The sequence below is a fragment of the Artemia sp. Qi Xiang Cuo genome, chromosome 16 (assembly GCF_049724085.1).
Source record: "Artemia sp. Qi Xiang Cuo chromosome 16, ASM4972408v1, whole genome shotgun sequence".
NCBI classification, from domain to species: Eukaryota; Metazoa; Arthropoda; class Branchiopoda; order Anostraca; family Artemiidae; genus Artemia; species Artemia sp. Qi Xiang Cuo.
This window is the reverse complement of record NC_142809.1, coordinates 30,738,747-30,764,989: the sequence shown is the minus strand read 5'-3', so window position 1 is coordinate 30,764,989 and position 26,243 is coordinate 30,738,747. Positions and strand designations below refer to the sequence as shown.

Sequence of the window (26,243 nt, the reverse complement as noted above, 5' to 3'; positions counted from 1 at the left end):
GCTTTAGATTCTCATAATAAACCGAAGCTGGCAGCATAAAAAAGTATCAAAACTTAACCAAAATGCTGCCTTTGCAACAGAATTGTTATGCATAGGCCTATAGAATGAAACTTAAAACCAATTAAAATTACAACAAACATGAAGGCCCTCGTTTTTAGTGTGTGAAAACGAACAGTAGCTAGATACATATTGGTAGTATTGTGAAGTACTGATTTGGTTTTGTCTCTTCACCCTTGATTAAACACTATATTTGTCAACAACTGAGGAGCTTCGAAGTGGTATATCCCAAGAAGAATTTTTCTTCAACCAGCCACCAAATCAGCGTTGTTACTTTAAATGTCACATGTGTAATAACGTAGAAATATAGTAGTTTACCCCAAAACATAAAACATAGCCCCGTCTTTATAGTTATTTCAAACAAGACATATGAGTTGATATGTTACTTCGCATCAAAACATAACGTCAATGATTTGTTTCCTGTCTGTTTGATTATAAGAACAGTTTGATACCATGTATGACCAGCAATTGTCAAATAAACGCTTAACTAATAACTAAGAAATTATCATTGTATTAAGGCAATTTCTCTTTCCTTTAAACCTATTGGAAAGGAATATAAGGTAAACTATTAAGGTCAAATATTATCAAAATGTCTTAATTGACCTACTATAAGGTCAATAAAGACACTTGTAATATTTTTTTTTCCTAAAACAGAATATGTTTTATAATTCTGGCTCACAAGTTCCTTTCCATAGTAGAGGAGAAATCCCAACTAATCAAACTTAACGCTTAGACTGTAAAGGAAAACGGTTCAAAGTTTCATATTTTAGTCCCCTTGCTTGTTGGTACCTGCGTAGCTAATTTCAAGTTGATCAGAACACGATAACATGGAAGGTAGGTGAAAATCCATTCCCCTGCCTCTTTAGTTCAAATTACTAGCCACAATAGGTTTTAAGTTGATCTGAGCACCTTTCTGCAAAAGTTGGAAACGTCAATCATGTAAAAAAAATAACATGCCAACCGTTCTGCTTGAAAGCCGGGGGCAGAAAGGGGTCGTATTGGAAGAGCCCTCAAAGCCTTCAGTCATACACATTTAACATTCTTGTATAATTTGGTTTCGAATAACGTACAACATCTCCACCTTTCTGATACAAAGTTAGATGTTAGATGAATAGACTGTTGTAGGGGTCACGGACGCATTTTGTGCCTCGAATGGAATAGATTAAAAATTGTTGCAAATTTTAGATTTAAAATTAAGGTAGAATATTATAACCTTTCTGGTAAAAAGTTGAAGAAGGTACGTTCTAGGATTTTAGAGGGGTCTCAGGTCAGCTTTGGTCCTCCCATCATTGAGAATAAAGACCATTTCATGATTGTGGTTCAAAGAAGGTGCAACAATCATAATTTTTGGGCTCTCAAATCATACCAAAGGAAAATCCTTGCGTGACTCCGGGTCAAACTAGCTGGAACGTCATGAGAAAATATTGTTGAAAGGGGAACGGAGAATGTGGAAGAGGCACGGGCCTACTCTTCGCCTCATATTGTACAGTTTGAAAATCCTTCCAGGATTTTGTTTTAATCAAGGCACCACATACTTAAATTTTTATTAACAACCTGGTGGAAGGGGGTGCATAAGGATAGGCTATGGGGCCACTTTTTTCTCCTTTCATCTAGATTTAGAACCCTTGAACGATTCAGGTTCAAACAACGGGTAGTTTGCCTACCTATCAGCAAGAAACTGAATTGAGACATACCCTGGAAGAAATTTGTAGATTAGATTTAGAAAATAATTTCAAATTTCTCCTTAGAAACATCTTTTGATTTTTCTTTTGCAATTTTGGCTACGTGGTATAAGTGGGAATAAATAGTTTGCACAAAAAAAATTGTTTTTCTTATTGATTATCGAAAATATTTTTAAGTTTCGGATGCTTGCAAATGATTACAAACGTCTTAAAATATTTGTTGGAGATCCTTGATAACTCATCTCCTAAATCAAAAGGCTTTTATGCCACCTCACTACATATTACAATAGTGTTTTGAAATGTTGTCAGTGAAAATAAGCTGCTTTATAAATTACTGTGAAGGTATTTGTACTAATATTCAAAGTTCTTCTCTATTACAATTAGTGAAAAACTTTTTTTTCACATATTTCCGAGTAAAGATGGAAAAAACTTAACAAAATAGTGCGAGTTATATGGAGAATGTGAGAAAATCACATGAAAATCGTCGAACTGTTGAGATTTCGAGGGAGGAAGGGCTGAAAATCCCTTGCTCGTAAGCTGTGGTGTAATTTTGTCAAAATCAAGCGGTGGGGGGGGGGGAATGGAGCCAATTTTCCCAAGTCAAGTGAAAAATTAAAAATGAGCCATATAGTAATATAAGAGCAAATGTATACTAAAGAAAACTGATCTGTTTCTGTGGATACTTGAATTATGTAGGCCAATCTTAGATTTGACAAAAATTTTAAAACCCTAAATTTCAGCTTGGGGGGCAAACTGGGGGTGGGCGGGGATTGAGGGGGGTCAATTTACTCCCATGCCCTATAGCAAATTACACCCCTGCTGGTAAGGCTAGCATGTAAACAGAAAGGCAATTGATGAAGAGATATAATAATTTTGTAAAAAAGGAGGGAAACATTTTTAGCTCTTCTTTCTAGGCTAATGGCTGGACTGAAAAATCCAATTAGGGGAATGGCCAATGTTTATGATGCTGAAAAGAAGGTGACAGTCAATGTATTGAATAAAGAATTTGATCTTGGATTAATGATCGATTCCTATGGAAATGTGAGTACGGTGAAGTCCTTTTCATTCTCTTAATACTTGTCTTGCTTTCACCAATAATATCAAGATTAACAGTTTTGTCATCTATCAACACCGCATAAAGACAAAAATATGAAAAAACAACAACCCTGAGTCTCTTCACAAAAAATCAATGAAGAAAAAACACGAGACATTGTATTTCAATCACTGGCTTTATTTCAATCATATGGTATCACAAAATAATTAGTGGTAACATTTTGGGACAAAGTAGCCGAAGAAGAGGAGGGGGGTAGGGTTACAGTTACTAGAGTCAAATACCTTGTAATATTTAACCTCCTTGGTCCCAAATGCAACATTTTTAGCCATTTTAGATTATTTTTTCCAAATTTCTTTAGATGTATGTATCAAATTGTCAAGAGACGTTCTATCTTCCACCTTTTATTCCGTCTCTTAAAAAAATTTAGAGATCTAAAACTCTAAGTAGATATGTTCAATTAAATTTCCTAACTGTGCATTGATTTTACTATCTTATTATTTGCCATTACTTTGAACTTAGTTTAATTCATATTTTAGGGAATAGGTAAAATTAGGTCTTGAGAGGTAAGAGGGGCATGCGCACCAGAGAATTTATCCATGGACACAGTGTCGACAAAACAAAAATTTAAGTTTCCATATCTAAATTTGGTTAATTTTTCTTTCGGTAGTATTTGGGGAGAATCCCCCTTTGTATGCTCGAACTTTTTTCTAGTTAAATTTCTTTTTTTTTTATCTATTTCTCATAACAAGAGGTACTCTCCTCTACGAATGACTAAAGCATTGGTCTTGGGAAAGTTTTGTGAAATTACTGAGTTACATACAGAAGATACAGACACAGAGTTAAAAACCACATTTTTTTTTTAAAACCAGATTTCCTCCACTCGTCCTAAAATCTCCTGATTTTACCTGTTTTTGATTGTGTACATCTGCGTTTTAGTCCATTATCCAATTTATTTCGTTCAATCGGTGGCTTTTTTCGTTGGTAATCTGAATTATACCCAATCCAAACTGATAAGACTACTAATTCATGCAAATATACCCCAAAGACTAGTTTGAAGGACCCATTTTTTGAAAAACGAAAGAAAAATCGTTGTCTAGCAACGCCCTCCTCCCACACGATAAACCCCAAGTTCCACCCTAAGGTCAGACCATTTTATGTCTACGCGCATTATTATTTGATAAAACAGGTTAGCAAAATAATTTGAATGCTTAAGCATCAAGAACTTTATTAAGTTTATAAGCGCCTGTAAACAGACTAGATTGGGCTTTTCCCTCCTTATCCTTAAGAACAGAATGCACAAATTTCTTATGCAAATTGTTATGAAAATGAGAAATTTTTGCAGGATTGCCTTCCCTTTGACAAGTTTCTATAGGTTCTGTGGCAGGATTGACCTCTGTTCCTATCAACGACATAATGGATTAAGACAATCATTTGGACTCATATATAACATATGTGTTTAATTATCTTTTGATTTTCTATCATCTTGAATTCTTCAATTTTATTTATTTATTTTGGCGCCAATCCATGAAAATATTGCGGCGTGGGGGGTCAAAATATTTTTTTTTCAGAGTCTAGGGGGGGAGAGGCAATTTGTTCCAATGCAAAGACCAAAATATGGATATTTTTCAGTGAAAATACACTAAAAGATGTTTTTGGGAATTTAATGAAGGGGGGGGGGCAATACTATAGGAGAGCAAATGCCCCCTCCTATTGGCCTCACTGTTTATGTGTCTTCATTTTGTACATTTTTCATACCAATGGAAGGGGACAATCGTTGAAATTACCATTTGAAAAAGAAAAAATGTATTACTGTTGAAAAGTTGAAAGGAATAACTTATAGGCTACAGTTGTGCAGAGGCTCAGTTTGAAGAGAAATTAACAGTAAAGGTTGTCCGTGACGCCTATAACACTAATTATTGATTAGAATTTAATTAGCGGGAGCCGGCTTTTATCCCCCCACCCACCGCGGAGAATATCCGCCTCCCCGCAAAAAAATACCCCATGGAAAATATCTCCCCGCAAAATAGCCCTCCCGGAAAATACTCATCCCGCCGAAAATACTCCCTCCCCCGCGGCTGGTTGGTCTCCAATCACTTTCGACTGATATAAAAGGACTAGAACTCTCAATCTCGGACATAATTACGCCCTCGGGACTTTCTGCGACCATGAGATGGAGGTAGGGATGAGGAAGAGGCAGTACCCCTCCTATAAGGAAAAAATTCTGCTCATTTTGGGTTTGATGTTACTCTTTACTTTCATAATAACAGCGTGGACCATAAATATTTCCAGAAATCAAGTGGGATTAAACACCAATTTCACATGTTGATGGGTTTTTAAATATTTTCTTGTACCCCCCACCCCCTAAAAAATATTTTCTTGTGCCCCCACCCCTAAAAAAACCACAACAACAAACAAAAAACAACATCCCAAAACAAAAGTCCTGGATACGGCCCTGGGGACTATATATCAATTTCTATTTCCACCCTTCTTTCGTCTCTCCCTTAGAACTAATTCTGCATTTATCCAAAGGTTCAGTGAGAGTTTGGATGTTTTGGCATTAAAATACACTCTTTGAGGTATCTCCCTCCCTCCCTAATTTCAGAACAATCAGAGAACCCCATTTTAGAGGTTCAAACAAATGTTTGGAATTGTAAAGCAACAGAGATTTTACCTAAGACAGTGAAATTCTTTTAGACCCTAAAAATATTTTAGTTGTATATCCATGTGCCGTCTACGGCAAATTACATATATAAATTAAATAAAACTTACAATAAATTGAGACCTTTAAAACTGAAATTGAAAATTTTAAATAGTCCCAAGTTTGCTGTTCTTATGATGGAAAGGCAATGGGGTCCTTGTCGTTATTTAAAGATCATGGATGTGTGTTGCGTGTGGTTATTTTTTTTTTGTTTCCCCCTAGGATTGATCGTTTCAAACCAAGTGTCCTAGAAGATCGGGAGAGGGCTCTTTCGAACAAAAATTGAAAGGTCAAGTGCCTTTTTAAGTGACTAAACAGAATGGAGGGCAACTAACCCCCCTTTCCCTATCCCCTTTCCCCCCAAAGACATCCGGATGAAATTGTGAGGTGTCCATTTGCGTCATCGTAATTGATAGGTCCAATAAAAATATTCCTCTAAGGATGACATTACCCTCCCCAGCCCTTAGGGAAAGGGTTCTGCGATTTATCCATTGCTTACAGATAGTATTTGTTATTGAGAAACATACGAATATTTTCGCGAGGAAGTTTTCAGTGTGAGGGGGAGGGGGGATTTTCAGTGGGAATAAAAATTCCTGAGAAGAATTTCCTTTCAGCGGGATCAAAATGTCTGACATGGTTTTTCCGTGGAAAAATGTGGGTAATGTCCGACATCTCCCTTCTTATTGCACAAGAATGTTTTTGTCATTTATTTTAATCCTTTATTTAACCAAAGTGATTTGATTCATAATTATAGTGGTCTATTATTAAGGAGTGGTTGTAGATCTTTATGTAGGGAGAGGGGTAAGATGCCAAAAGGATTATGTTTCAATGGCCTAATTTTCAAAGCCTCACTGAGCCTTCAGATGAAAAGTAAATGAGTTATTGATATTGGAAAACATATGGACATTTTTGCGAGGGAGCTTTCTGCGGGGAGAGGAAGATTTTCTTTCCGGGTGGAATTTTCTGTGGGGGGGGGGGGGTGCGAGAGTTTCCCGGGGGGTAAACGCCTAGAATCCCTTTCATATCGTATATGATTAATAAGAACTCGAAGATTGAAAAAGCGAAGAAAGAATCTAATATGAAAATTACTCGATAAAGTTATCAAATTTTTTTTTTTTTAATGAATCCTGTATTTTTATTGTTTTTTAAGCTATTACCTTTTAAGTACTGCAGTATTTTTCAATTTTATAGGAAAATGTTGCATGACCAATTTTCAATATTTTTTTTTTAATAAATAGAAAAAATGAGCTTATCATCTTTTTCCATTTTTACGAAATATTAGCCTATTTTTGTAATTGTTTTATATTAAATTATTTTAAATGCCTTAATCCTTAGTTATAACCTTTTTGCTAAATTATAGTTATTTGCTAAATTATTTTAGCAAATAATTTGCTAATTAATTTAGCAAAATAAGAGTTTTTTGCTAAATTATAATTATGTGGTATATAATAACTATATAAATTTCAAATAAGATCCTGGAAATTCGCTATAAAGCTCCCGCCTATACTTCAATCCTTACTTGTTAAGGCTTCACAGGTTGTGTTAGGAGGGGTGTCTATGTATCTGTCCAAGCTTATAATCTTCGTTGAGGGTTTCCTTGAGTCCGGTTTTCTTGCACTACAGTCCTTGGCAGGGTAAATAAAGAATTCAAACCCGATTCTAAATAAAAAAAAAAAAAAAAAAAAAACGATTCTGAGCCAAATTTTTGTTTAAAATTAGGATTAAATCTTTCAATCCCTAGGTATAGAGAAAGGGTGTATGTCTGAGGTTGCAAATACCTTCCTGTGCCCTAATTTGGAATGTAGAGATATTCTTAAAAGGATCATACATGTAGCACAACCAATCTGGACCTAGCCAATATTTGATTTGCTATAATCTTGCCAAAAGTTTTTTCGCCTTAGTAATACGTAAGTCTAGAGGAACAATGGAGGAGGGGGAGGGATTAAAATCAACCTCTCATCTTTTTGTGGGTTTCCTTTCTAGTGCACTCAGTTTTATTATTAAACAGATATTACAAGCCCAAGTACTATTACCTAAAATATTAAATTAGCTGTGTATTGAAAAAAAGGAAAAAATAGTTTTGTAACATTCAAAATAAGACTTAAAATTTTTATTCAATATCTTTGTTTTTATGTTTTTAACATTATCTTTACAGACGGGTTTTAGACTGAATAATGGTGTATTTGTCATGGGGCCAATGGCAATATTTTCAAAATCAGTTCTTTGTTGGAATGTGCGAACAGTCAAAGATATTACTCCCGAATCACTAGGTGCATTCTATCTTCTCGAACCGAAATTAGGTGAGTTTGTATAGAGATATTGTATAATTATAGGTTTAATAACCAAGAGCGATTTATATTTAACTAAGGAAATTGGCCTGTATGTATTGAAAAGGTTTCAAACGAGTCAAAAATGTGTTTTAAATCTTTTTTCTAGCATAGTGGAGATACCAGAGGCTCTTGGCTAATCCCTTTGAAATTTGAAAATTATTTGTAAATGCAGTTTGGAACAAAAATTATGTTTTTTTTTGTTTGTGTTCCTTTTTCGTTTTCTACTGAACAACAATAAAATATTTATTATGTACGGGAAATAACAGACAACAATTACTTTACATTAGCGAAAAAGACCCTCTTCCAGGATCTTGTGGCTAGCAAAAAGCTTGCTTCACAGGTCTTTATTGCTTGTCTCCGCTTGCTGAGGTGTGTAGCCCGAAAGTTTCCTAGATCTTCAAATGTGTTATCAAAATCTAGAAAGATTATATATGCTAAAATTTACTGATTAAACTGAGCGTTAGTTTAAACTATGCCATGAACAGTTATATATATAATTTTATTCTTTACTCCAAGGTTAAAGCCAGTGATTAAATGGGATATATTCATTCAACAGATGAAGGCAGGTTATGCGTAAAATTCGACATCTTCAAAAACATTCATTTATAAAGAGACAAATAATCCGACTTACTCTAAAACTAGCGCCCCAAAGTAACGTGAATCCAAATTTTGACTACCCAAGAAAGTAAAACAAACATATTTTAGTTTGTGGACTAAGTTCCGGATTTGAAGGTTGTAGTTTACTAATCGTTGCCCTTACCTTCCATACATCCGTCTGTGCCTCCTGAGGCACCCACGACATCAAGGAGGAGCCGCTAATCTTCCCTCTTGTTTGCTTCTGCCGTGATGTCCGCCCATTTTGGTAGAACGGATGTTTGCATGTTTCTTAGATCCCTGTGGCAGGTCCGGTGCTGTGTGTTTCTGGATCTGCCCCGGATATGATCTCTTGTTGCTTACCAGTGTAAAGCGGCTTTTGGGAGTCTATGGTCATCCATACGTAGGACGTGTCCCAAATATCTCCCTCTTTCGACTCTGCTGATGTCGGTTATTGCAGGTTGTTGCGTCATTTCACGGATGAACTGGTTTGTCGTCTTCTGTGACCAGTGGATGTTCAATATTCTAAGAAGAAACGAGTTTTCAAAAGCCAGGACTCTTCTCTCTTGTTCTTGATTCAGGTGCCATGTTTCTGCTGAGTATTGGGATAACATTGCTGTTGAAAAGGCGTAGCTTCAGGCGCAGAGAACATCTCTAAGATCTCCATACTTGACGTAGTTTGTTGAAAGTACCTGTCCTGTCTTAATCTGATCTGTATCTCTTTCACTATCGAGCCGGTGTTCTCAATGATATTTCCAAGGTATTTGAACTGGAAAACTTGCCCAATATTTTGGTTGCCATATTTAATGAAGAGGGGAGAGTCACTAGTCGCCATGCATTTGGTTTTCTCAGCATTCACACGTAGGGCAAGATGGTTTGCCTTTACCGTGACCTCTTCAAGAAATTCTTGAAGCTGCATTTTGCTTGACTCAAGCACTGTAAGTCATCTGCGGAGTCATTATCATTGACTTGGACTTCGGGGCTTAATCTGATGCCTTTTGTCCCTGTGTTCCGCAGGATGTAATCAACCATTATTACAAAAAGTAATGGTGATAGAACACATTCCTGTTTTACTCCTGATAAAATCTGGAAGAAACGAATTTGGCCCTCTGGTGTCTTAATACAACATTCACCATTCTCACACATGGCGGTAATGATTGCCACTATTTTTTCAGGGATTCCATAATGGATGAGAATTTTCCATAGGCTTTCACGATCTACGGAGTTGAAGCCTTTCTCGAAATCCACAAAGATCATATAAATCTTCAAATGCCACTCCCTGCTTTCTTCAGTAAGAAGTCCAAGCGTGAATATAAGGTCCTCACGTGAGCGATTTGGCCGGAAGCCATACTGTTTGTCTCGGAGGTGATGATCAAGTTGCGGTCAGATCCTCTGTAGGATTATGTGTGAGAGGAACTTCCCAGGTATTGATAGTAAACTTATGCCCCGCCAGTTGCTCGGCTCGGTAACATCTCCTTTTTCGAATATCCTGATGATGTGCTGCGTTTACTTATCGTAATCCACGTAGCCCATCGTAGTCACGATCGTAGTCCATGGAGACTGAAAATGATATAAGAACTGGAAAATAATTCCCTTATTTAATAAACCATTTCGACTCTAAGCGAGGCCAGATGAGGTGAAAATGTAATTTTCGAGATTTTTTTTAATTATTTAATCGGTGTTTCAGTTATATTTCATTCCTATGAGCCCAAACATAAACTCATGACACTTTTATATTTTTCTGAGTCAGATGTCTCGTAGAGCCACCCTTTCACTCTTTGGCACCGTGTTTTCAACCCACAGTGACTGCTACCTTAACTTAAAATCCAGCACAAATATAGAATGGACCATTTGCTTTTATCTGAGAAGCAGATAGTTGACAGTGTATTACAGTAAACATATTTCCTGGCATGAGTTGATTTTATAGTTATTTAGAATTAATCTAATAATTAATCTACGTTGACAATTGGATATACGTTGTCAATATGCGTTGGCAAATAGTTTTTACATTATTATCATAAACACATGCGTTTTCCTTATTTTCTTCATAAAGTTACCAAAGCTATAAAATCTATATCTGAAATACCTTTTCTTACCAATATTTAGGTGTTCTAGCACTTTGGGACTTGGGACTTTGCAATGCACTGATTTCGATGAACTAACTTATTGTTATATATTTGATTTAGTAGTGGATTTAGCTAGAATTCGGCTAATTTAAGGCATATCCATGTTGAGACTAGACCCATTCATAATAAGTTTTATTGAATATACTTTAGATGCGAAATTCTTGCTACTTCTACTGACTATTAATTGTAGCAACCAGTTACCTGAGAACAGCATGACTGCGCACGCTCTTTTGCCCCGATACATTCACACATTTACCCTTTACTCTCCCCCATGATATCGTATGAAGCCTTGTGAAGACCTCTTCCGACTCTGTTTGAGGACGTCCTACTTTTCTTTTGGTCCCAGGTGTTTAATTAAAAAATATAATGCTTGCCAACTTATCATACTCTATCCGTGAAACCTGATCGTCTCAACCGTTCCTTTGTTATAGTCCTTGAAAATGGAATAGAACCATGTTCATCGCAGAGCTTATTGTGTGAAATAAGGCTATTCCAACGAGGAGCTAAAACTATCCACGCACAATTTATGTGGAAAGCATCTATCATATTTTTGTTCAAGCATACCAAAGTTTCAAAAGGTTCCATTGTAACTGAACCATCGTGTAACTGAACCCCAAGCAACTGAGCAATTCGAATTGAACAACCAAGTAGGTGAACCCCCATGCAACTGAACCACCGTGCAACTGAACCCTCTTGCTACTGAACCCTCATGCAACTGAGCCCTCGTGCAACTCAACCCCCGTGCAACTCGACCCATTCAACTAAACCCCTCTGTAACTGAACCACCGTGCAACTGAACCCTCTTGCTACTGAACCACCGTGCAACTGAACCCTCTTGCTACTGAACCTCATGCAACTGAACCTCCCTGTAACTGAACCCTCGTGCAACTCAACCCATTTAACTAAACCCATGTGTAACTGAACCACTGTAACTGAAACACCGTGCAACTGAACCCTCTTGCTACTGAACCCCCTTTAACTGAACCCTCGTGCAACTCAACCCCCGTGCAACTCAACCCATTTAGCTAAACCCCTGTGTAACTGAACCACCATGTAACTGAACTACCGTGCAACTGAACTCTCGAGTAACTGAAACCTCGTGTAACTCAACCACCGTACTTACATTGGGTAAAATACAAGTTAGAATCTTTACATGTTCAACCTTGTTGGAATTGTTCGCTTTTTTAAGTCTTTATATAAATTACTGTTAAGATGATTTATAAAAATGCTCTGTTTGTTGTCATAAAAACAAAGAAAATCGGACGTCATAAACTCTGAAATCCAGATTTATTTCTCTTTTTTATGTCTGTTAATGGGGGTTCCCTTCACCCTGTCACTTTCTGCGGGTCTAAGCGTTTACCCCTCTCCCCCGTGGGATACTTCCCCTCCTCCACCCACAGAAACCCCTCACCTGCAAAATACCTCTCTCGCGGAACGTTTTCAAAATTTAAAATCTTCTTGAGTCGTGTTATTTTTTAGTTTAATTGAAAAGTTCGAAGGGAAGTGGACAAGAGGAATTTATGTGTAAATCTTGCCCCCCCCCCCTCCGTGCGAATACTTTCTTCTCATGAAAAATCCTCCAAAAAAACCACACGCAAAGAATTTCCATACGTTTCCTAATGACAAATACTATCTGTAAGCAATAGACAAATCAAAAAACTTAAAAAGGAACTGAAACTTCTGCAATGGGGCTATGTGATTGTTTTGTAGCTAGGAAGAGAGGGAGATACCTCAAAGGGTGCATTTTGATGCTGAAACATCTCAGCCCTCATTGAGCCTTCAAATAAATACAGAATTAGCTCTAAGCGAGAGACGACAGGAGGATGGAGGTAGAAATGGTTTGATAAACCCCCGGCATTTCTAGTCTTTTTTAATAAGCCGAAAGTGATTGGAGACTAACCAACTGCAAGAGGTATTTTTTTTTTGGGGGGGGGGATTTACCACGGATAAGTATTTTATGAAGGGGGGGGGGGGGGTATTTTCCGTGAGGTGTTATTTTCCGTGGGGTATTTTCCTCAAGGGATGTTTTTCGGGGGGGGGGGGGATAAATGGCGGTTCTCACCGTCTACATACGGTAATTTTTTTTTAACACTTGTACTTTGTTGTTTTCATTTTGTGGTATTTTCCACGCTCTTAGTTGGTTATCGTTCGGTTTGAAAAAGGTTAATTACCTGCTTCGGTAGAGCCGACACAAAAGCTACTTTCTCTTTGTGTTTGGAAACTTTTGGGTTTTTTTTTTCTTAGATGAATCAGGCTTTTCCTGGACGTTGAGTAATGAACATTTTTACTGAAAATATCGGAACTTTGAGAATTTAGGTAACAAAAAAGTCGCTTTTGGTTGCGCTTCCTTTAAATTAATTAGAAAGATCCTTTCGAAAAACAATTTTTCAAAGAAAAGTAAAGAGCCATATTAAACCAAAGACTAGTAGAAATCAATTCCTATAATAATTCAAACCCCAAATTATCAGAAATTACTACAAAAAAAAATAAACCCAAAACGAATAGAAGTTAGAACAAAAGATCATAGAAAACATGGGGGTCCTAAGTCAAGGTCTAAAAATAAGTTTGAACGAAGGCTGATTAAAAGCTCAAAATCTATTTCTCGCTTCATTTGCGGTTTCTAGCTTGTATTACTCATCAGTGTAGCCCCTAAACCCTCTAAATTGAATGAAACTGTCAGGATTGGACCTATCGCCAAAAGCATGGCCCGATAAAGTGTTTATTTTGGTTTTATTGCAAACCATGAACTTTTCATTAGTTCGAAGTCCCCCACCCACAACTTATCCTGAAAGGTCTAACTTAATAATGGAAGCCGTTCTTGAGATATTGCTTTGTAACCCTTTTGAGTATGTGCATAATCATAGTCAATTTGATTCTGTTCAATATCCGCCAAAATATTCCTTGACAGCTTCACCTTAATACCAGTAGCCTGCGTAGTAGCAGTAGTAGAATTAGTAGCAGTATGCACATAGCACCTTTTATTTTCTTCAACATTTTTTTTCAACACACCAAACTGTCCCTGGGATATTGCTGATGCGCCGTTTTGACAACCTGTATACTGATGGCGTGAAGTGATTCAGTTCACCTTACACCCTCAATATTCCCTGAAAATTCCACCTTCATACCGTTCATTACCGGTAGGTACAGTTGTAATGGTAGTCCCAGTAATAGTGTAAGTAGTAGTATTAATAGTAAATAAAAAGGTCTAACTTAATAATGGAAGCCGTTCTTGAGATATTGCTTTGTAGCCCTTTTGAGTATGTGCATAATCATAGTCAATTTGATTCTGTTCAATATCCGCCAAAATATTCCTTGGCAGCTTCACCTTAATGCCATTAGCTTGCGTAGTAGCAGTAGTAGAATTAGTAGCAGTATGCCCATAGCACCTTTTATTTTCTTCGACATTTTTTTTCAACACACCAAACTGTCCCTGGGATATTGCTGATGCGCCCTTTTGACAACCTGTATGCAGATGGCGTGATGTGATTCAGTTCACCTTCCACCCTCAATATTCCCTGAAAATTCCACCTTCATACCGATCATTACCGGCAGGTACAGTTGTAATGGTAGTCCCAGTAATAGTGTAAGTAGTAGTATTAATAGTAATAGCACTAGTGCTAGTGGCAGCAGTAGTATTAACATATTGCCTTTGGTCAGCTGAAGATTCATCTCATCAAGTTCTAGAAGCTTCAACTTAATACAATTAGCTGTTGCTATCCCATTCCGATATATTCTTTTGATAACCTATATGTTCATGTAGTTTCTTAATTTTCATCTTAACACTTTTAGCTTACAAGTGGTTGCAATAGGTGTAGCAGTCGAACTAGTAGTAGTAGTAGTTGTTGTAGTAGCAGTAGTAGTAAATGTAATTAAAATAGTAATAGCATTAGCAGTAGCGTGCAAAGGCCCGGATTTAAAACTTTGACGCTTAAGAACCCAGCATTTTTGCCGCTCCGTTTTCGCAAGATTTTCGGGGTTATTCCCAAAAATTCGGGGCTTATGGAAGCAACTGACAGAACACAACTGATGAGCAAAAAGTGATGAAAGAGAGGGGTAATACCGAACTCTCAGCTAATATTCTTGGGAGACATCTGATAGTTTATAAGTGACCATGGAATTCCTGTGTTGTTTTAAAGTCACTTTTCTGTGAATAGGCAGAGTGAACCTGGCGACGATAAACCACATCCGTTCAGTTTCTGTCAGTAAAAAATTACTCAGTGATACGAGGCATGTTTTTTAAGTAAGTACCGTTTTGCGATTACGCCGCTGTAACGCTACGGTCGGCGTTCTGCGCATGCGATCTGGGTACCTACATCTCTTTCCTACGCACTGACGTCATTACAGTGTGATTTTTCATTGTATACGTTGTTTACTGAGTGTTTAAGATGCCTCCGACAATCGTGAGTCCCGCCGATTGTGAAGTACGGGCTGGTATGCGATTTCTTAGTGCTAAAGGCGTAAAACCGATCGATATTCATCGTGAGATCTGTGAAGTTTACGGACAAAATATTATGAGTAATGGAGTGGTAAGGAAATGGGTGAGAGTATTTAAAGATGGCCGCACAAATGTGCATGGTGATGAACGGAGTGGGTGTCCTTCGGTCTTTAATGAAGATTTGGTGCAGAAAGTGGAAGAAAAGGTGAGAGAAAACAGACGCTTTGCAATTTCATCAATGTGCAACTTCAAATTTCTTCAATATTCTCGTTGTGTTTTGTATCGCATTGTGACTGAGAACTTGAATTACCGGAAATTATGTTCACGTTGGGTTCCAATAATGTTGACGGATTTTCACAAAACTCTACGTTCAGGCAATGCATTGACTTTCCTTGAGCGGTACCACAATGAAGGTGAAGATTTTTTAGACCAAATTGTTACTGGTGACGAAACATGGGTGGCCTACGTCACACCAGAATCAAAACGACAATCCATGGAATGGCGACATTCATCATCAACAAAAAAGTGAAGTTTAAGCAAACAATTTCTGCCCGGAAAATCATGTGCACAGTTTTTTGGAACAAAAAAGGAGTATTGCTGGTGGAGTTTCTGCCTCGTAGTGAGACAATCAATGCAGCGTCCTATTGTGAGACATTGAACGATCTGCGTCGTGCAATCCAGAACAAAAGACGTGGCAATTTGAGTAAGGGTATCGTTTTGCTGCATGACAATGCCCTTCCACATGTGGCTAATAGGACCAAAGATCTCATGAAATCTTTTAAATGGGAAACTCTAGATCATCCTCCATACAGCCCTGATCTAGCGCCCAGCGACTACCATTTGTTCCTGCACTTGAAAATACACCTGGGTGGTCAGCGTCTTCAAGGCGATAACGAAGTCAAAACAGTTGTGATACAGCGGTTAACAAGTCAGGCGGCAGAATTTTATGAGGAGGGTATTCAAAAACTGGTGCCACGGTATGACAAGTGCCTCAATATTCACGGAAATTATGTAGAAAAGTAGATTAAGGTACAGACTTTCATGTAAAAATAAAATTATTGCGATATCTTTGCACGTCTTTTGTTAATTCCAAAACGGTACTTACTTAAAAAAAACATGCCTCGTTTATTGCTCCCCTTGGCATTATGCGTCCCTAGGCTTGGGCCTAGGGACCTACTGGTAAAGCCAGGCCTAATCGTGCACATATATCCTTTCGGTGAATTGACTTTCCCCTTTAAGTACTCTCTGAAAGTTCCAACTTAATACACAAATCCCTTTTTGAGATACGCCATTTTGAAAATCTGCATGCACATAGTGCCTTTTCATTCAGTTCAAGTTTCCCCTCAAATACCCCATTCTGTCAAATTTTCAAATTGATATGCGTAGCCTTAATAGTGCTAGTTTATTAGTAGAAGAGGTCGTAGTAGGAGCAGTAGTAGTAATAATAGTGTTGAAATAGTAGTAGAAGCAACAGTAGTAGCAGCAGTATTAATAGCAGTACCAGCAGGTAGATGCCCCAGAAGTTTCATCTTGATACGTTAAGCCGTTCCAAAAAAATTGCTGATACACCTGTAACAGCAATCTGCATGTTATTGCAAGTTACCAAATGTTAAAATTTAAGGTTTTTATAGAAGGGATGATCGTAAAAACTTTGAAGGAGGCTCATTCGATTGGAAATTGAAAGTTCAGGTTCAATTCTGAAGAATCAAAGGTAATCAGAGGACAATCAGCCTTTCCCTCTTAACCGACATTCCCTCCCCCCCCCCCCCAATGCATCCGATCAAAATAAAAATAAACATTTTGTTCAAAATAGTCTAAAAGTCAAATAACCATGCCTTTGGGGTTAAAAACCCCACCAGCAGCATCTGGGGCAAGGGCTGTAAGTTAAGCTAGTTGCTCATTGCTAACACATAAGGTTTTTGTAGAAAACGTTTTTGTATGAACTTGGGGGGGGGGGGGGGGGTCATTCGATTGGAAATCAAAATTTCCAGTGAATTTTTTAAGAGTTAAAAGTGATCGGAGGGCTTCCACCCCACCCTGTTTTTTCCCCAAATACATCCGATCTAAATTTTGAGACGGCCATTTTATTTAAAACAGTTCAAAGGTTAAATAACTATGCCTCAGTTAAATAACTATGGTTCGCAACCCTCAGCCTCTGGTGCAAGGGCTGTAAGTTATACCAGTTGCCTATTGTTAACATATAATTTTTTTTATCAAGAAAAGATGGCATGTTTGATCCTATAAATAAAAAAAAAGCATGCAGCATTAAGGTCAAACCTTAGGGAAATGTCAATAAGAATGCCAAACACAGTAAAAAATCATTTATTCCTTTATTGGTTGTAAAAAGGAAATACGAGGAACATTTACAAATGTGCAATGTGTCGAGAACAGCTAAGGGTATAAACCTGAGGGTATGAAGTTTAAACTTTCAGGGCATGTTGAAGGAATGTTGAAAAAAAGGCGGAGTGCAACCAGTCCCCCTCCCATGTCCTTTTTAGCTGCAATCTCCTCAAAGACATCTGATCAAAATTCGTTATCTAGATTCACAAAGGTCAAATATTTTTAACATATATGTTTATTACTTAACGTCCAGAAAGGTCTGATTCATCTGAAAAAAAGAGTAATAAATCAGCTTTAAGGGTTTGTGACACGACAGATCTTCTTTTCCTTGTGCAAAAATAAAACAAAGCTTTTTCATGATTATTTTTGACAGGTGTTTATATCATGAATTTAAGAAACAAACAATTTCAACAAGGTTGAACATGTAAAAATTCTAACTTGTGTTTTACCCAATGATATTGCCTAATATTTTTAGAGAACTAAAAATCTGAGTTCAGTGGTTCAGTTGTACGATGGTTTAGTTACACGAAGGTTCAGTTGCACGGTGGTTCAATTGCACGGTGGTTCAGTTGCACGTTGGTTCAGTTGTACAGTGGTTCAGTTGCACGGGGGTTCAGTAACACGGGGGTTCAGTAACACGGGGGTTTAGTTAAACGAGGGTCTAGTTAAATGGGGTTCAGTTTCTCGGTGGTTCAGTTACACGAGGGTTCAGTTGCACGGGGGTTTGGTTATACGGGGTTTCAGTTGCACGGTGATTCAGTTACAGGGGTTCAGTTGCTTGTGGTTCTGTTAAACGCACATTTTTCAAAACCATACTAGGGTAATATCATTAGCGAAACATATACTAATCGTTATCACAGAGTAGGTTGTTGAGATACTCCTATTTCGGAAGAGTCTTCGAGTTAAGACGAGTTTGTTTTCAAGAACGAGCATAATTGCCGCTTTCTTTATTTTTTTTTTTTTTGAAGTAACTATGACATACTTACTTTTTGTACTGAAGTGTTTCAATTTAATTTACCTCGTTTTTGACGGCTATGCTATGCCAGTTGGGCAACCATCTAAGATCGTCTCTGCTATGAAGTCTGCTTGGAAGAAAGAAGACTTTCTTTCCAACTCAGGCAACAAGTTGAATATCATTGAGCCTTATACCTGGAAAATTTAATGAAGCCAGGTGTCAAGCACAGCTTGGCATAGATGATTCAGCCGTTCTAAGTGTAAAAACTGAACTTGCTTCAGCCGATAAGAGGGAGATCTGTTCGATTGGAAATGATACTGACTTGTTGGTCTTCCTGACATACTAAGCCCGAGCAAGCACCCGTTTGGTTTCAGACTGGAGTTCCAGCTGATTATGAAAATTCTTATAAGCCGTCCTAGCTGAGTGGTTGCGCGTGCTGGACTTGTAATTTTATGTTCTTTGGGACAGGAGTTTGAGTCTGATGGCATTTGTTTTTTGTGAGACGGGGCTCTGTGGCGTGAGTCTGTAAGCTCAGCTACTGTAGAACCAACTCCAAATAGAAACCTGGTAAAATCTGGGAAAAACACACTAGGTGCTGGATGATTTTCTTCCAACCATGAATAGGATTCCTCGGCAGAGCGCAAAGAATCTGGAGGTCAGCGCTTATGCTACGCAGACTATTGATCAGCATCGGAAAAAGTAAAATTAGCGAAAGTTATGATATCTGTTACTTGAGGAGAAAGCCACCATCAGGGATGACAAATTCAACGATCTTTGTCAACGCCTTTTGAACTTGACACCAGTTAAGATTTCAAGGTCTTGGCAAAGCTTCATTGCTGAAAGCTACAGCTAATTTCATTTTGTTTAAACTACAAAGATTTACCCCGTCTTATATCGTTTGGTGTGGAAATGGTATGGTATGGCTACTAAATACCGGAATTTTTCGATTCTGAGGTCATATACAATCGTCTTGGACTTGGAGTAAAATAGAACGACATTTCAATCCATAGAGTTTTGCAGGAATCACAGTTTTATAATTTCACTCTTTTCTCCCTCTTTTCCCCAGAAGAAGTAGTACTTCCGCACGGGTAATTTCGATCTGTTTTGGATACGCTAATAAGCAAAGTTTGCTGAACAGTTTGTTGCCAAAAACGTTTATCTTGCTCTAATGCCGAGTCAAAACCATACCTTTATTGGACTAATCGATAATTAGGTATCCAGACGTTCATCCTTTAAGTAAATAGGGTTCGCTGTTTCCCTAGAATAGATTGAAAATCAATGGCTTAGGCTCTACTAAAAATTAGTAATTTCCTTATTTGTAGAAGTCTATTTTATTCTTCGACAAATTTTGCTCAAAAATTGCAAATTTACTATTTTCTACCACATTTTTCTATAACTGTTTTGACTTGTGTGGCGTATTTTCCTGATTTGTGTTAAATAGATTCGCTAAAAAACTGACAAAGAATGTGTATAGTCAGAGGCAACGCTGTAGCGTTGCCTATAGTAAAGGCCATACGGCTCCAATGTTTTATTATTTATTTATTATTTATTTTTTTCCCAGAGGCACTTCATACGGAAGGGGTCGTCATAGAAACTTCAAAGAGGGCTCATTCGATTGGAAATCGAGAGTTCTAGTGATCTTTTTAATAGTGGAAAATGAATGGAGGACAACTAGCTCCCCCCACGCCCATCATTCCCCCAAACACATCCAGTCAAAATTTTGAGATAGCCATTTCGTTCAGCGTAGTTGATTTCCTGATAAAAAATATATTTTTGAGGAGGACACTCCCCCACAACCCTCAGCGCATAGAAGAACGATGTTGGCACAATGTATTATTTATTATTTTTTTCCTTTAGACCAGGGCACTTCGTATCGAAGAAGTTGTCGTAGAAACTTCAAAAATTGCTCATTCAATTGGAAATTAGAGTGGCTTGTGCCTTTTTAATAGTCAAAAATTGATTGGAGGGCAACTAACACCTCTTTCACGCCCACCATTTCCCGAAACACGTCCAATCAAAATTTTGAGATAGCCATTTTGTTCAGCGTAGTGGATTTCCTCACTGCAGAAGCCAAAAACCTACTGCGTCATCTGCGCTTTACTGAAAACGAATTATATTACAAATGTTTTCTTTTGTACTTAATATTGAAGATAAATATTAAAATTACAGTAAAATTTTGAACTGATGAGCTTTCAGAAATTAATATCATTATACATAAAATATTCAGTTTAATTTATTAGTTCTTTCAAAGATTGGTCAAGACAAATATAGTTTCACTACAAACAAAATTTGGATACTGCCCCCTTCTTTAACTGTAAAAACCTAAAGCCTTCTGCGTCATTGGCGCTTCACTGAAAACGAATTACTTGTATATTACAAATTTATTCTTTTCCAGTTCTTAAAGCATTGAAAATGAAAATAAAAATTATAGTGAAAAAAAAATCTTGAACTGATGGATCTTTCAAAAATTAATATCATTATATATCTAATATTCGATTTGATTTTGTATATACTTTCCAAGACTGTTCAAGACTCATATAGTTTTCAGTAACGCGCCAATGACGCAGTAGGTCTTTAGGCTTATGCAGTGGGGCGATATCCAAACTCTTGTTTGTAGTTATTTTTATTCGATTCAAACTTGATTTGCATATTCAATTTAAGTTTCACTTGTATTAAGATCTATTTATTCATTTACATATATATTGTATGTTTGTTCGCATTGATTGTTTATTTAATTTCTGTTAGTTTTAAATTTCATTTATGCTTTAATAGCAAACAATTTTTTTTTTCGTTTTAAGCTTGATTTTCATATTAAATCTAAGCATTACTCGCTTTAAGATCTATTTATTCATTTATATTATTACTTGTTGTATGTTTTTTGCTATAATTGTTTATTTCATTTCTGTTCGTTTTGGGTTTCATTTATTCTTTAATAGTTATTTCTGGTCGTTTTGAGTTTGAATTTTAACAGGTATTTGTATCTCCTCAGCTTAAGTTTAAAATGGCCTTTACTTTTCTTTGAAAAATTTATTTTTCGGAAAGCTTGTTTAATTAATTAAATTAAACGCCTGTTCCCTCCTTAAAGAGAAGACTTGTTTTTTTCCCATCCAAGACCAGATTAACAACATTTTGTGAAATACGATTATCTGGTAAAATAAAGCTAATTTTCACATAAAAAAACATGATATAATAAATCATAATTGATGCATGTTTGTTCTTGTTCAAAGCTTTGTAATAAAAATTAAAAGCATGTTTTCGTTCTCAAGTAAATTTTAACAAAATAAATCTTCGATATGCCCTGTAGTTTGTGCCTGATGTGCCTGTGCAAACTTTGATGATTGAATGGTTACGTTCATACCTATGTGGGGTGCAGTGCTTTCTTCTGAAATGGTTTTTTACCATTCTAAATGGGACTTTTAGCTGTACTCTCACTTCAAGTCATCAGTCTCTAGATCAATTTTAAGTTAGATCAATTTATGAAAGTTTCCTAATAAGCTCAAGTTTTTACTTAACCAAGTTTATAATTCTTCACTTAGCATTATAATGGGCTATGTATGGGCTATTGTATTGGTTTACATTATGCTCCTGATTCGGTTGGGTATGCCGCTACAATGTATGCGTTTTAGGATCATTTCGAAATTTTAGTTTTATTTTTTTTTTCTATATCTGTCAAAAGTTGTATTTTATTTTTAGTACCATATTTTGTTACTTACAAAAACCACGTAGATATAGCAATTTTCTTTTAAACGAACCCTGAAACATCTCTATGGCGTTTCAGTGCCGGAGACTAAAAAACAAGTTGAAGCAGGATAATGCAAAAGGAGACACATCACTGCTTTCCAAACGAAAAATGATTTTTTTTTGTTACTCAAAATAGAAGACTGTAATTAAGATCAATCGAAATCATAGTTACAATTCCTAAATCAGCTTTAAGTGCTGAGTCTTCCTCACTTGACATTTTTTTTTTTTTTAATGTGTTTCCAAGTTTTTGGTTACTCTGGGTCAAGGTTCGTTTTTTCATATTATCTCTGTTTTCGATGAATTTTCTTTGAAAACTGTAAATACCAATGTCGTGTATATTCTATAGGATGTAAGATTCGCCATGACTTAGAATAGTTAAACAAGTAATACTTAGGGTTGTATGGGCTAGAGAAGAAACTGGGGCCGAGGTTGCCGTAGGACTGCTCTGACGACTGGTATACCTGATAAAGTCACGCTTCTCAATGTCGAAGCCCTAACCTAGTTTTCAAACGGTTTACAGAGCAAGATTGGAACCATAATTAGTCAAAAGGAAGTAGAGTGGGTGCCTATTTTACCTTTCTTAAGAATGGAGTTGACCCTGGAAAAATTACGGAGTAATGATGCTCACAAGGAAAATATGCACAACAGAGTCAAATCTTCTAAGTGTGAGATATCTCCGTATTTCATATTAATACTACCAAATTTGTCAAATCTGTAACCTACAATTGTGTTCAGAAGGGGGGAGGGCTTTCATTTACTTTTGCGTGGTTTTTACTTTTGTTTTTTTACTGCAAATAAGTCGAGATAAAAAGGGGGCTTTTAAAATTGACGAAAGGTTGGGTCTTCTTTTAGTAATAAGGACCTTTCTTTGCAGTACGAAATTTCCCATGAGAATAGGGTTTAAGGTCTTTAGTTCGCCTCCATCCGTGTTGCTGCGTGCCTGTTGAGTTATTTGTACTTAAGGCATAACTATCGTGCTGTACAGTCTTGTGTGTTTGAACTCATTAACATAATATTAACTTAAGTCAACAATTTTAGATATACTTGTCATTGGCGTGGGAAACCGTGGGGATAAACTATCCCCTCAAACGATAGAATTTTTGAGAAGTAAGAAGCTGGGTTTCGAAATCCTACCTAGTAGCCAGGCATGTAGCACTTTCAATTTTCTAAATTCAGAGCAAAGATATGTAGCTGCTGCGATCATCCCACCGACAAATGTGGCACTGAATCTTGATGAAGAATTTGATGTCGGCTATAGGAGGCAGCGAAACTTGCGGCTATATGAAGAGTAGATTTTTATAATTCGTACGAAGAATTTTTGTCGTTTCTTATTTTCTTGAAAATATATAAATTTTTGAAAACATATTTTATGCATATAACCAAACTATTAGACTTCAGCTGTTAACTCTGCTGCGATTTTCCTGAAGATGAACATGCAGCTGAATCTTGATGAAGAACTTGATGTTGTAGGGAAAAGAATTAGTTGTTTTACGATTAATGGCTTGTCATTTACTGATTTATGGTATTTTATTTGTCTGTTATTAATTTGTTATTATGGCTGTTTATAGGTAACGTCAAAAATAACAATTAATGGGTCGTCATCGAAGCGTTTTTGCCTCCTAGATATTTTGGGGAGGCCGGTTAGAAAGATAGCTAGGAATATTAGTGAAAGGACTTTAAGCTTTGAAGAAAAGAGAAAGGTTTTTACAAGAAGCTCCTGAGTTACAAGTCTTACGAGTATAAGAGGGAAGCACAAATGGCTTTAAACCACGGTGATTTACTATTATGTGAAACAGATGTTTCGCATTAGACGACCAAGGCTTTTGAAGTTAGGTAGTCAGTCTCGACTAACCCCGTTTTAAGACAGGAACGGGCCTCAATTAGTAACTAAAAGAGTATTAAGGAGAAACATTCAGAACAGTTTGAGAGAGCTAAACTGTGATAAAGTCGTGGGAAATTATATAGAAAATGGTCAAAGAATTTTAAATATTTTGGAAAGGAAGGAAGATTTATTTAGTAAGGAACAGCTAAAGTGATATCAGAAGCATTGAAAAATGACACTGATAGTATGGTAAATAAGATTGAAGCGTGGTAAATATGCCGATGACGAGGCTAGAGATAAAACAAGGGAACTATTTTATTAAGGAAGAGGTACCCTGATGTTTTAGGAAAATTACAATCAAACCCTTGTTATAAGAAAGGTAATAAGAGTGAATATGGCAATTATAGAGGCATTAGCTTGATTTGGGTGGAATTGAATTCATTAGCACGATGATGCTCATTAGACTGAAAGATTCTGTAGAACAGACTTTGAGAACAGAATACCTTGGCTTTAGAAAACGAATAGGATACTTTGATCAAATTCTCATTCTAACATTAATAACTGATGTACCCGTCAATTACCAAATTACCAACTAACCCCCCTCTCATGCCCATCTTTTCCCGAAACACATCCAATCAAAATTTTTAAATAGTCATTTTATTTCATCTTTGTTGAAAGTTTTGAAAATTAGGTCTTTAAAGATGGCAACCCCTTCCCCCCACAGCCCTCGGGGCAAGGGTTGTAAGTTATGCCCTGGGGGCATATAAGGTTTTTGTAGAAAGCGATGTTGTAGAAACTTCAAAAAGGGCTCATTCAATCGGAAAGTGAAAGGGCTAGTGCCCTTTTTAATAGTCGAAAGTGATTGAAGGGCAACTAACCCCCCTCTCACGCCCACAATTTTCCCAAACACATCGAATCAAAATTTTGATACATCCATTTTGTTCAACGCAGTTGAAAGTTCTGGAAATTAGGTATTTTAGGATGATAACCCCCTCAGAGCCCTTTTGTGCAAGGTTTGTAAGTCATGCCCTGGGGACATATAAGGTTTATATAGAAAACTGTTGTAGAAATTTCAAAAATGGGTCAAGTGCCCTTTTTAATAGTCGAAAGTGATTTGAGGGTAACTAACCCCCCTCTCACGCCGCCCATTCCTCCGAACACATCCAATCAAAATTTTCAGATAACCATTTTGTTCAACGTAGCTGAAAGTTCTGAAAATTAGGTCTTCGGTGGGTGACAACCCCCCCCCCCCCAACCCTCAGGGCAAGGAGATCAAGTTATGCCAGGGGGTCATAATAGGTTTTTATTGAAAGCATTGTTATAGAAACTTCAAAAGGGCTCATTTGATTGAAAATTGAAAGAACTAGTGCCTTTTTTAGTAGTTGAAAGTGATTGGAGAGTGACTAACGCCCCTCTCACGCCAACCATTTCTCCAAACACATCCAATCAATATTTTATGAGTCATTTTGTTTAACGTGATTGAAAGTTCTGGAAATTAGGTCTTAGAGGATGACAACCACCCTAACAGCCCTTAGGGTAAGGGTTGTAATATATGCCCTGGGGCATATAAGGTGTTTATAGAAAGCGTTGTCCTAGAAACTCAAAAAGGGCTCATTCGATTGGAAATCAAAAGGCCTAGTGCCCTTTTTAATAGTCGAAAGTGATTGGAAGGCTTGACATTTTTAAACAGTTCGTGGTAACGAACTGTAAGTAAGGAGCGACCCGGCTCAATACCAACCGAAACTCTAAAAAACGGAATTTTGATACCCATAGATATCATCAATAGAATCGAAATTTTATGCTGATTCAAATATACAAGTTTTATTAAGTTTAATTTCACCCATCAAAAGTTAAGCGCCTGAGAAAATTTGCCATATTTTCGAAAAAAGGGGGAAACACCCCCAAAAAGTCACAGAACTTTAATGAAAATCACACCATCGGATTCAGCGTGTCAGAAAACTCAATAGCGGAGGTTTCAAGCTCCTATCTGCAAAAATGTGGAATTTTGTATTTTTTGCCAGAAGAAAGATCACCACGGATGCGTTTTTTTTGTGTTTTTTTTTTATTTTCCCAGGTGAGATTGTATCTATCCAGTGGTCCTAGAATATGGTGATAGGGTTAATTCGAACGAAAATCAAAAGTTCTTGTACCCTTTTTAAGCAACCAAAAAAATTGGAGGGCAACTTGTCCCCCTCCCAGGCTCGTTTTTTTTCCAAAGTCACCCAATCAAAATTTTAAGATAGCCATTTTGTTCAGCATAGTCGAAAATCTAATAAATATGTCTTTGAGGATGACTTAATCCCCAACAGTTCCCGGCGGAAGGGCTGGAAGCTATGAACTTTGCCCATTGTTTACATATAGCAAGGCCGTATCCAGGGGAGGGGGGGGTACCCAGTTTGAACCCCCCCC

At 37.0% G+C, this 26,243-nt stretch overlaps 1 protein-coding gene across 4 annotated transcripts in view; it reads left to right on the top strand.

Annotated features, from left to right (window-relative positions):
- LOC148942774 (NADH dehydrogenase [ubiquinone] 1 alpha subcomplex assembly factor 3) overlaps positions 1-23,371 on the top strand; it is a 37,287-nt gene extending 13,916 nt beyond the window's left edge. For all 4 annotated transcript variants that reach the window (XM_089102040.1, XM_089102039.1, XM_089102041.1 and 1 more), the window contains exons 3-5: positions 2,654-2,780; positions 7,647-7,791; positions 23,051-23,371. In XM_089102040.1, coding sequence (XP_088958166.1) covers positions 2,654-2,780; positions 7,647-7,791; positions 23,051-23,304 — 526 coding nt within the window. In that variant the 3' untranslated portion in view covers positions 23,305-23,371. The remainder of the gene's footprint in view (positions 1-2,653; positions 2,781-7,646; positions 7,792-23,050) is intronic.
- Positions 23,372-26,243: the final 2,872 nt, after the last annotated feature.